General features: G+C 44.4%; 1 protein-coding gene and 1 long non-coding RNA gene across 8 annotated transcripts in view; one reads left to right on the forward strand and one right to left on the reverse strand.

Moving 5' to 3' along the window:
• The window catches only part of LOC107511026, a 30,431-nt gene extending 21,022 nt beyond the window's left edge, over positions 1-9,409 (reverse strand). The window contains exons 1-2 of the long non-coding RNA XR_001596975.2: positions 9,255-9,409; positions 5,211-5,331 (exon numbers count right to left, since the gene is read on the reverse strand). This is a non-coding gene — a long non-coding RNA (uncharacterized LOC107511026). The remainder of the gene's footprint in view (positions 1-5,210; positions 5,332-9,254) is intronic.
• A 91-nt stretch (positions 9,410-9,500) lies between these two features.
• The window catches only part of FBXW11 (F-box and WD repeat domain containing 11), a 94,214-nt gene continuing 91,388 nt past the window's right edge, over positions 9,501-12,326 (forward strand). For 2 of the 7 annotated variants that reach the window (XM_036224188.1, XM_016145090.2), the window contains exon 1: positions 9,698-9,911. Coding sequence is in view for 4 of the 7 variants with exons in the window: in XM_016145090.2 (XP_016000576.1) it covers positions 9,867-9,911 (45 nt within the window). In the remaining 3 variants the exon portion in view is untranslated. Of the gene's footprint in view, positions 9,912-12,326 lie in introns of all 7 variants that reach the window. The other 5 variants (XM_036224190.1, XM_036224189.1, XM_016145091.2 and 2 more) reach the window with 4 other exon arrangements.

Below are 12,326 nucleotides of genomic sequence, written 5' to 3' on the forward strand. Positions count from 1 at the left end.
ATTCATTCCAGGGACGCAAGGACGGTTCAACATCCACACATCAGTGTGATAAATCACGTTAACAAACAAAAAAGAATAAAAACCATACGATCATCTCAAGAAAGTGGGTATAGAAGGAACGTTATCTTAACATAGTAAGGGCTATATGTGACAAACCCACAGCTAATATACTCAGTGGTGAAAAGCTGAAAGCCTTTCCTCCAAGACCAGGAATAAGACAAGGATGTCCACTATCACCACTTCTATTCAGCATAGTACTGGAAGTCTTAGCCACAGGGATCGGACAAGAAAAAAGGAACAAAAAGGCATCTGAATTGGAAAGGAAGAAGTAAACTGTCATTATTTTTGGATGATATACTATAACTAGAGAACCCTAAATACTCCACCAAAAAAACCATTAGAATAAATGACTTCAGTAAAGTTGCAGGATACAGAATCAATATCCAGTAACCTGTTGCATTTCTATACATCAATAACAAACAATCAGAAGAAATGAAGAAAATAATCCCATTTGCAATTGCATCAAAAAGTAAAAAATACCTAGGAATAAATTTAACCGAAGAGGTAAAAGAAAACTATGTGACATTGAAGAAAGAAACTGAAGATACAAATAAATGGAAGGATATACCTTGTTCATGGATTGGAAGAGTACTGTTAAAACATCTTTGCATCTGAAGTAATATAGTTTTAATGCAATCCCTATTAAACACTAATGGCACTGTTCTCAGAATTAGAACCAATGTTAAACTTATATGGAAGTACAAAAGACTCTAAATAGCCAGAAAAATCTTGAGAAAGAACAAAGTAAAAGGTATCACCTTCCCTGATATTAAACTATACTAAGAAGCTATAATAATCAAAACAGTATAGTATGGGCATACCAACATATACAGATTAATAGAGAGCCCAGACATAAATCCTCGCTTATGTGGTCAATTAATCTATGATAAAGGAGGCAAGGAAAGACAATGAGGGTAAAGATAGTCTCTTTAATAAGTGGTGTTAGCAAAACTTATACCATATACAAAAATAAATTCAAAGTGAATTAAAGACTTAAATGTTAGACTTGAAACTATAAAACCCAAGAGAAAACATAGGCGGTAAACTCCTTGACATTGCTCTTAGCAAAAATCTTTTTGGATATCTCCTTGAGCAAGGGAAAGAAAAGAAAAAATAAACAAATGGCACTGCATAAAACTAAAGTTTTTGCATAGCAAAAGAAATCATCAATAAAACAAAATGACAACCTACTGAATGGGAGAAGACATTCACAAATGATACATCGAAAAAGGGGTTAATATCCAAAGTAAATGAAGAACTCATATAACACCACCAAAAGAAGAAACAATCCAATTAAAAAGTGGGCAGAGGACCTGAAAAGGCATTTTTCCAAAGAAGACATACAATGACCAATGGACATATGAAAAGATGCTCGTGATCACAAATCGTCAGAGGAATGTAAATTAAAACCACAATGAGATAACACCTCACATCTGTCAGATGGCTAGCGTCAATAAATCGACAAATAAGTGTGGGCGAAAATGTGGAGAAAAGAGAACCCTCACACACTGTTGGTGGGATTGTAAATTAGTGGAGCCACAATGGAAAACAGTATGGAGATTCTTCGAAAAATTAAAAATAAGAGCTGTCATTCACTCCAGCAATTGCACTTGTGTATTTATCCAGAGAAAATAAACACCCTTCAAGGCAAGCCACCTAGAACAGCAGAAGTGTTACAGTCAAAGGTAAGGGTGTCTAGAACAGACAGAGGTGGATTATTTATAACCTTGAGACCACATCCCTCTAACCCTCCTCTTCAAAATTTTCCCTTAGAAATTCATCCCTCTGATGGGATGAATTTAACGTAAAATACAAGTAGAGCTGAGCAGGGCACAGGATGATCCGCAGCAGCCCCAAGAGTGCTCCCTCCGGATCTGCACCCTTCTCCCATGGCTTCTGCTTTCCTTCCTGAGAGCAGATCCAACCGCCCTTTTCCGAGGACAGCCCTCTGCACTGGCGCCACTTTGCCTGAAGCCCAGAGGTGCCGGGGAGCTGGCTCACTGACCTAGGACTATGAAAACCCGAGCAGCCGGTCAGGACACTCTCTTTCTGGAGCCGCCCTGCAGGGTCGGGCTGAAGCGCGGACTCCTCTCGGTGGAACTGGACCTGTGCACGACTTCCCCTTGCTTCCTCCACCCACCGGCTTTCCCCAGCGAGAACTTCTGTCCGAAGCCCTGCACAGCATCCTCGTCTCAGGGTGTGCTTCGGGGAACGCGACTGAGGCAGGGGAGAAAATGCCTTGGCTTGCCCAGTTGTGATCTGGCACCTGTGTCTCCTCGACGTTTCATGCCAAATGCTGGTCTCTTCTCTCTGGGACACTTCTGGGGTTCCCGTTATTACCAGACAAGAGATACTCTCCCTGGCTGGCTGCCCGAACTCCTCCTCCCCTCACAATCCCTAGCTTCCCGTGGAGCACCGCTCACAGGGCACACCTGTGGGGATCACCCTGCCCCTCTACAAGGCCCTCTTGATCAGCGACTATTTCAAGACGACTTTTCCGTGGAGTCAACAGCGAGCCCCTACGATGACAAGCATCTTTGTCCCTCAGAACTTAGGAAGCGCAGGCCCTTCCCTAGGCAGGAATTTTTCTTTCTGTGGCCGCAGGTTACACTCACTAGGCTTTTGGCCTCCGCACTTGCCTCTTCAGACATAAATGAGGAACCAGGGCCCATCCCCCAACCTAGGGGACGCTTGGGGGACACGTATCAGTATCTGAGTGGTCCCTGAAGTGCTCTCGAGGTGTACTGGGGCAGCGCTGGGAGAAAAGAATTCTCTGAATCGTCCCCCATTTCTGCTGGTCAGTCCTGAGCCTCTCCTGTACCCTCTCAAAGTGGGGGACGGGCTGACTAGCTGGCAGGACTGTTTTTTGGACATCCTTCTTCGCAGGTCTTATAAACTTCATCCAAGACTTTATTAAAATGGCATCTACTGTTTTCAGCTTTGAGCCCACAGCTGCAACGTGGCTTGAAAGAGTCCCATTTTAACAACTCAGCACATAGATAAGGCTCCTTGTATACATACTTTGCTCCACATTTGGTAATTCTAAGCCTCTATTGATTATAAAACTCGAGTGGAGAGAAAAAAAGCAGAGGGCAGACACATGACTCTCCCCTTCAGATAGAAGGCGGTGGAATAAGGCCATCAACAACACACCACACCTGAATACATACACGAAACTAACTGGGATCAATGCTTGAAACCTCAGTCATCAATTCCATGTTCTAGCAGCTAGAATCTAGACCATCAGGAAACCTCTGCATAACTTCATCCCTCTTTTACTGGCCTGCTTCCTCAGAATTCAGGACATTCCTTAGGATAAAAGAGCTCACACCAGAGGCAGTGAATTCTGCGCTGCCCAGCCGCGTGCAAGCTCTCACCTCATCCTCCCCAGCACGGGAGAACTGCCAGAGGGGAGCAGGAGCCAGAACTCAAGGCAGAGGAAGGCAGTGAGGAGTGAGGCTGGACAGGTATACTGTCTGGGTAGCTGCTGTGGAGCCTCTCAGGGCTGAGAATGAGGCGAGCGGACTGGCTTTCTGATGGCTGCGCTGACTGGCATGTCTTTGGTTACTGCTGAGGGGAGACAGTGTCTAAATTCAATTCTTTCACACCTGGGCCAAGGACTACTTGGCAGATGTCTACTCTTGTTCAAGACTGCAGGCTTCAGGGTCTGGTGCTTGGGACACCCGGGCCCTTTCTGCTTCACCGCAGTGATCTTGAAAAATGCTTTTTAACCTTTTGTGCTTGTGTACCCCCCAAAGAACCTTGAAACATGATGTAATTACTCATTGCTTAAATTGATACTAGAAGCATAGTCAGAATTTAATTTGAGAGAAGCTGGCAATTCAGATTTTACATTGTCTTGTAAATATTGACATTTAAAAATAATACTGTTGTTACTCTTCTCAATGAAATTTAAATATAATAGCAATTTTATATCATCATCCTTTGAAAATATACATGAATGAGCTCTTTTCTAATAGGACATTTTATACCATTTTTTTTCTCCTTGAACTCACATTTCCATTCCATTTCCTCCAAAGAATTTTATCCTAATGTATTTTTATGATTAGAAGTTTTTTACTGATGACCCTATCACACTTCTCTTCTGTACCCTGGTTATAATTTTTATTTTCTGTAATCACAGGCTCAAATATTAGCAAAAATATTTTCTGGACTAAATTATTATAATTATTAAACACAACTGATCAACCAATAAATACATTAATATTTTGATAAGTGATTTAACATAATTTTAGCAGAATATTTTAAATTAATGATTTAAAAAAGTTTGCATATCCATACATATTACTTGTTGCTAAAATGTGACAGGATTCAGCATCAATTTATTTTTAGATTATATTTTTATAGATGTTACTGCTGAGAAGACTTGTTCATATAAGAATTAAAATTGTCTCAGCAATGCTATGCAACTTTTTTGGATTCTTTCCAAGTTATGTCAAAAATTGCATAGTCATATGTCAGCAAAATTATTTTAAATTATCTTTAAAACTCAAGTCGATCAATTTTGTTGAGAACAAAGAATTGGGAACTTTGTTCCTTTTGACCAGTAAAAAAGGATTTTTATATAGTAACTGAAGAAATTCACTTTCTCAATTTCTGGGAAGCACACCACAAACTCTTTTCCAAGATTAAATGAATATTACTTATACCTGTGTAGCGGAGATAATCCTATTTGTTCACCAAATTCGATTTCATTTATTTTTCTAGGCAAACAGGAAGAGTATATCCTACATCCTCCCTTCCAGCCTGTTAGGGCTATGTGATTAGGCACCGACCAACCAATACGGAGCAGGAATGATGTTCTAGGATGAGGGGCTTGATAGCTGGTGAGCCTCCTCTCTGCCCCAGCAATACTGGACACCATGAATTCCTGATGGTGTAAAAGTTTAACATGGCGGGTAAGCTGACTGCATTGGACTTCAAGTGAATAAAACATATATATATATGAGGTATGGAAACTTATTAATGTGTCAGCTTCGCTAGGCTAAACTACAGTTCCCTGAATTTTGTTCTTCTCTGTATGATTAGGGTGGGCCACAAGACAGACTCTTGTGCAGGATCTGGAGGGTGGAAGTGAAACTATAGGCATTTAGTAGCTCATATACATTGTCGTTGATCTGCTCACCCACCTTGGTGCGAGGAGTGGCTGGGTCTGCAACTGATGCATGTTCCCTTAGAACCTCCTTCAGCGCCTCCAATTCCTGGGCCAGGTGTGTGTGTGTTCGGCTCTGTGACATAGGGCTCCAGCCTCTGCAGGACATCCATATTACCCAGGTCAGCAGCAGTAAGAACTGAAACAGGTGTCAGTCTGTCTGAGCGGATCCCAGTTCTGCTACGCTTGCCCTCCCCCACCTTCCACCCATCTTCCCTTCCTGACTGCCCGCCCCATGGGCTCTAAGACACAGTATCACCTACAAAGACAGCCGCCTCACGGACTGCTTAACTAGATCCCACAAGTATACAAGTCAAGTCCGGGTAAAAAATCCCTTACTACACTCTCAGTGGTTCTGCTTCTCTTGACTGGTACGCAGAAATAATTTGCTACTGTGGCATAGTGTATATTCTATTCTGACTAATGCAACTTTTCTTTACTCTTTCACTTGGAGGTATCTTATTTAACCTGGTAAGTTTAAAAAGGGTTGGGGAAATACAAATATTAATTTCAATACGTTTGACAATAAACAAATTGATGAACGTTTTTACTTATGTGTTTTAAATGTATTACCCTAAAAATCATGGACTAAAGATTTAACTTCTCTAACAGCCCATTCCTGGCAATGCCAACCCTATCAAATCAGTCAGCTAAATTAAACTGTCAGAAAGTCTGGCTTTGTTTTCAGTCCAAATAAATGTGTGAAATATATTTCATAACTTTTTTTTTTTTTTCTGGATTCTACAGATAGATGGATAAGGCATGGAGCCTTGTCATGTGGATAAAATAGGGAGCAGCTACCTTCAATACTTCTTACCAACACTCTTTCCTTTGGTTTCACAAGACTCTCCCTCAAGAAAATGGCATTCTTTGACATTAGTTAGAAATGAGTTAAGTCAAAATTTCACAGCACTATCCTTCTCTATTATGTATATGAATTCAGAAAAGTCGCCACAGGTGAAAATAGATCATTTTAACATGCCACAAGGTGGGGATGGCAAACAGGAAATTGTCTGTGGAGGAGCCACTGTACTGCGAAGCCCCCTTCTGCTGGCCTGTCCCAGCCGCCTGTGTGTATGTGTGTGGGTTACAGTTCTGCAAATAATTTGCTGCTGTGGGCCACTAAAGAGAGAGAGTATAGACTTGAACCAGGAAGAGAAGCTCCTTCTTTCAGCTGTGTTCCTCTAAGGTGCTCCCTTGGGACAGGTGAACACTGTGCCAGCTGGCAGATGAAAAATACTTAGAAGGTCCCACTCCAGTATTTCAAAGTATCGAAAAGAAGGGTGGCTTTGGAGCTGTGAGGCTACAAATTGGTAGCAGGCACACGTATGTTCTGCTGCAGAAAAATTAATGTAATAGATTATGAAGTGCTGTCCCGGATTGGAAGTGTTACATTAGCTACACAGTGTGAGTACCACACAGCCTTTGTACAATTTAAACAATTCTGAAACATATCTGGATCTCAGTATATTGGTTAAGAAATTGTAGACTTGTACCACTTTGTCGTAATTGTGTCTTGTAAACCCCAGGTCAGAGCTATTTGAAAAATCACGGGAAAAGTATGCTTCAAGGCCTTCTGCCTTTACGACTAAATCTAGTCACCAGCTGGCATTAAGTCGGAAGCAATAATACCTGCGTACCTGAATTACTGTTTGAGGAGAAAGCAAAGTGATAAGCCTTGGGTCAGCTTGTTTCTCATACAGGTTGGGTAAAACTTCTATCACACGTATGACTTTTTAATTCCACTGAGCTCCTGGAGTTTGACCCAGTATTAGTATTTTTTCCTCTTAAAGTGGGGTGTGGCTTTAACAAAAGGACAGAAACCCTTACCTCCACTAGAGTTCTAATCCCAAGGGTTGCACTCTCAAATATCTATATGGGTTAGGCACTCGATTTAAGTGAATGAAGCATGCAGATATAATACGACAGGGAGGGGGGTTGGTGACAGTGCACATCAACAGAGGACATGCTTTGTATAAGTAAGGTAGTTGCTGCTTAACCCCAGTATACTGTTGTCAGCAAATCTGATATAGAGTTTAATTTGAGAGAAGCTGGAAATTCAGATTTTAAAACGTGAAACTGTCAAACTTTAAAACAATAAAAAAAGACGGTGTGATAAACATACATTTTGGGGAGCTCACATTCAGTTTGTGACTCCTACCCTAACCCTATGTGCTAGATCCTGTGGCAAGTACTTGGGCCTCAGAAGTCTTGGTTGGCTGTTACACTGGTGGCTCCCAATGAACCAAGACTCTCCGTATTCATGACCTCGTATAGTCCCTTCCCACACTAACTCTGGGCCGGGTCATATGACATTTTTTTTGGCTGTGGGACATTAGCAACCAAAGGCTTGATAAGCATTTGCTCATTGGCGCCATGTCCTCTTGGAAGCTAGACATCATGCAGAAGCTTGTTAAGAAGTCGGGTGGAAAACACAGGCCCTAGAGGCCACTTTGATGAGCTCCCAGCTGATTGCAGTTCCATGAGTAATCTCAGCTAATACGGCGTATGTCCAGCTGAATCCAGTCAAACACACACTTGTGAAAAAATAATAAAACACTGTTATTTTAAGCTAATAAGACTTGGGGAAGGTTTATTATGGTGCAATAGATAACTGAAACAGAGGTCTTCATTCTAACTGCTTTGTTTTACTAATGAATGTCCCAAGGCCCAGGTAGGGGAAGGGGTCTGAGAAAATTCAGATAGCAAGTTAGTGACATAACTTTCCTGTCTTGTGCTCTCTCTTACTATTGCTTTTCTTTCAATTCCCTTGGTGAAAAGCACAAGTTAAGGGATATGAAACTTCAAATGCTAACTAAAAGGTACATTGTGTCCTGCAGGAATACAAATGACTAGTCCTGTATGCGTACAATAATTTGGTCCTTGGAAATGAAAATATTTCTAGCTCACCTAGTTCCCTCACTTTACAGGTGCAAAGAATGTGAAAACACGTGAGAAAGAGAAAAGCAGCCTGATATTTGGAAGCTGGCCTGGTACATTCCAGCCTGGCCTTCTGAGCTAGGCCTTGCGTTCTCTGTTGATTATAATTGCACAGAACATAAACATCAGACGAGGCCATTCTGTAACCATAATAGATCAAGACAAAAACAAGACCACTCCTTAATTACATCTGCGCACACAGATAAAACATAAACATTGTTCAAACCACAATAAACAACCAAACATTGCCCATCCCAGCTATTATGAGGGGATACTGCTTCTTAGCAATTACAGCTTTAGCCTCGGTCTAGGATTCCTCCCTTCCAGATAAGATTTATTGCGATGCCCAATCATAGAATTACCTCCTCTTCCCGGCACCACCTAATCCAGAGTGGGCGGGAGGCAGCCAGGCATTAACCAAAAGAGTGACAGGTGCTACTGCTTTCAACCCTCTCACAAATTACTTAACGACTTTGAGATGCCCTTCTGTTCTTCATGGTGTGCGTTCTCCCTCACGGCGACCAGTAAGGAACACGACTTGTTCAAGTATCGGTGTGTCTCTGGTGGTCTCTGATTGGAAGGCACTGACAGACCCGACAAAGTTCACACAGAGTTGGTGACAGAGTTCACTAGAGTCTCCAGGTCTCCAGCTGTGTCTTTCTTAGCACCTGTCACTCTTCTGGTTAATGCCTGCCTTCCCGCCCACCAGCATTAAGCTTCACGAGAAAAGAGGCTTTGTCTGTGATGTTCAGAGCCGATTTTCCAAGGGCCTAGACTGGTAGTGTCCGGCAGAGGGTGGAAGTTGAAAAAAATATTTTCTGAACGAATTTATGAGTAAGAGGGGCTTAGTATACACGCGTTCGCTTTCAGCTCAGCTCTTCCCAGTTCGCGGTGCACACAGGCAGCAGCAGCACGGCTCATCTGCAAAAGCCTCCTCTTCCCTACCGAAATTTCCGAACACCTCACTGGGATGCCTGAGAGGCTGGATGCCCTTTTAGGACCCTCCACCCTGGCCCGAGCTTCTCTCACTCGCTGGCCCCCTCCCACACCTGAGCCTCGAGACCATCCCCTCCTAACGCACCTGTCTCCAAATGTGTCCCTACCACCGGATGCCTGCAGACTAGCGGCGCCGCTACAGAAGACGTCGAACGGGCACGGCGGCCGCCGACCGCGCATGTGCGGAAATCGGTCGCACTCGCAGGACCTCCGACCTGCAAAGAGTTGCTCCGAATTTCCGTTCCGATCTGGGTAGCCTGGGGCTGCCGGGAAGTCAGGAGAAAGTAGCCGGAAAGCGGACCCACGCGCAGGGCGTTCTGGGACATGTAGTCGCGGGGCTCCCGAGGCCCTAAGTTAGGGAGCCCTTAATTCTTTAGGTCTGAACGTCCCGCATGCATTATCCAGTGCAACTCTGGGCTCAGGATTCAGCTTGGCGCTGCCGGGAGACAGCGGCCCGGCGTCGGCGTCCGGTTCCCACGCGCTCTGCGGGGCCCGCGGCGCCTGCTGGGAGCTGTAGTGCGCGCTGTGCGCACTGCGTTCGCCGAGGGGGAGGGCGGAGCTGCCGGCGGCCCGGGCGGGCTGGCAGCTAGAGTGGGTGCGATTACCGCCTCCGACTCTGCCGCCTCCGCCGTCGCCTCCTCCGCCCGGGCCGTTCGCTGCTGCGCGGGGAGAGCGAGGCGGGGCCGCCGGGGCCGCCATGGAGCCCGACTCGGTGATTGAGGACAAGACCATCGAGCTCATGGTGAGTGCGGCCCTCTGGACCGTCTGTTCTTCCGTCCGTCCGGCCCCGGGAGGGCCTGCCCACCTCAGCGTCCGGCGCGAGGCCGGCCCTGGCCCTTCCCGGCCGTCTCGGCCCCGACCTGGGCCCCCTGCCTTCCGTGGCCTCGGGCCCGGCGCGGCCCCTCCGGATCCCTCGATATCTCAGGCCGGACCTGGCCCGGCCCCCTCCATGCCCCTCGGCTCTCCTCCCTGCCCCCGTCCTGTGTCCGGGCCCATCTCTCGAACGACCCTGGCTTGCTTACGCTATGGCCTTAGCCCGCACTCGCTCCAGCATCTCATTCTCCTTTTCTTAGAATGGGATTTATTATTATTTTTTCTCTATTTCTCCGGGCCAGGCCTGCGCCGCTCCTGAAAGCTCCACTCAGGCCGAGTGAGATGGTGGCGGGAGGGGGGTACAGAGGAGATCGGTCGGGGCCTCGGCCTCCGCGACCTAGTCGGGATCTCAGCACCCTCTCCCCAACTTAGGGCTGTGTGGATGCCAGGATAGGCCCTACAGGGGTGGAGGAGGTGGGGAGCTCTCGGGTTTGAGGCTATGACGGATAAGGGGCCTCTTTCCCGGGCCCCGGTTATGTCCGGCGTCTCGGACAAAGGGTTTCCTACTGGGCCGAGAGGGATGTTTGCATAGCAAGGCCCCAGGTACTCTGGATTCCATCTTCCAGGAAAGAGAAACCGTAACTTCATGTTTTTCAGAGCTGCTTTAGGAAATTGGGGAGGACGGGGGAGGGGTTGTCCTCATCACTGCCGCCAGTTCTTTCTTCTCAAAAAAAAAAAAAAAAAAAAAAGAGGATAATCCTAGGCCCGCGGGGAAGCGATCACTCTTCTGTTAGAAACCATTGGTAGCTAGACCAGACTTCTGGCCTCGCGGACACCCCCCAACCATCCTCCTTCCCCCGCCCCTTTAGGACTTGGAGCCAGAAGGAGTTTTTAGAAAACGGGACCATGAGAGAGTGGCTAACAGAAGCGAAGAATTTGCTACTTGGTGGATGATTGGGTGGAAAAAATAAAATATGGCAGCTATTACCTGCCAGTTCGAACATTAGGGAGATCAAACCGGGCCGTGGAGAGTTGGGAGGAGGAAGCTTTGCCTCAGCATATGGACAAGCCCAGGGTTTCTTCCTGTGGAAACCTTGACAGTTTCTTTGTATCTCTCCTAACACTGTAACAACTTCTACCCCACGTTTGAGAGGAAAGTTGAAAGAATTAACTTAACCCAACAAAATGTTTTCCTAGCCAGATTTTCTCCAGTGTGAAAATGTTTATTGAGTCAGTGATTCCACTGGGTAGGGTCGGTGACATCAGAGCCACTTCCCCCATTTAATGCTATAAATAATAAATGGTGACACTGAAAGTCTGTTGGAGAGCCGCATGGTTTCTGTGGATGATGGTATCTGGGGAGTTGAGATGCATGTCTTAAAAATGCAATACAGTAACGTAAATACGGAGGCAGCTTAATATTTACATTCCTTTGCACAAGTCACAGAACTAGACATCTCCATCCTTAAAACAAAAACAAAACAAAGTTCTAGTAGTTTCTGATTTGTGTGTGAGCACGTGTGGTTGCTTTCTAAGGGATACTGTCAGTTGTGGGTTTTTATTTGATTTTCATTTATTAAGTAATGTTTTCAGTGTAATTTATTAAACTATTGTTGTCAAGCCTTCGATATTCTGCAACTTTCGTAGTGGATTATTTTGGCTAAATATTTTAATTAGAATTACAAATATTGCACATATTCTCGTGGAGGTACATACAAAACATGAACTTAACAGAGGAGTACTTAGTATGGAAAAACTGTATCTTGGTACCTCTTCAAAATTGGTCTGTGCTCCTTTCATGTCTGTTCATTTAAAACATAACTAAAATGTCTTTATTTTTTAAAGTTAGAAATACAGTGTAATCTATTTAGCGTATTTGAGTATATGGTAAAAAAAAATTCCTTATTGGCTTCTTATGCTTATAACTTAAAGTTTTTTTTTTACATGATTAAACTCGTCTGTGATCTAAAAAGATATTTCAGCCTTTTAAGGACATTATAAACTGGGATTCTTAGAAAATTTAGAAAGTTTAATAGTTACCTACATCAATTTTAAAATGGCTATTTATATAAGGATTTTGATATTCCCTCAAAGAGATAGACTATTAGGCAGCCCTTTTCATAAGCATATATGTATTTTAGTGTAGTAGATAGTACACCAGGTACTTAACAGCTGATCTAGTAAATCCAGGATCAGATGGCGGAATGATAATGCCTTAAAATCTGATTGCATGTGGCTTTCTGTATTCCCTGCATTTTAATTACAGTTTCCAGAAGGAGATTAAAGGTATTTTTTACATCGATTCCAAAGCAACATGATTGAAGGAGAGAAGGGGTTAAACTGA

Source organism: Rousettus aegyptiacus, unplaced genomic scaffold (assembly GCF_014176215.1).
Source record: "Rousettus aegyptiacus isolate mRouAeg1 unplaced genomic scaffold, mRouAeg1.p scaffold_m13_p_7, whole genome shotgun sequence".
Taxonomy (NCBI): domain Eukaryota; kingdom Metazoa; phylum Chordata; class Mammalia; order Chiroptera; family Pteropodidae; genus Rousettus; species Rousettus aegyptiacus.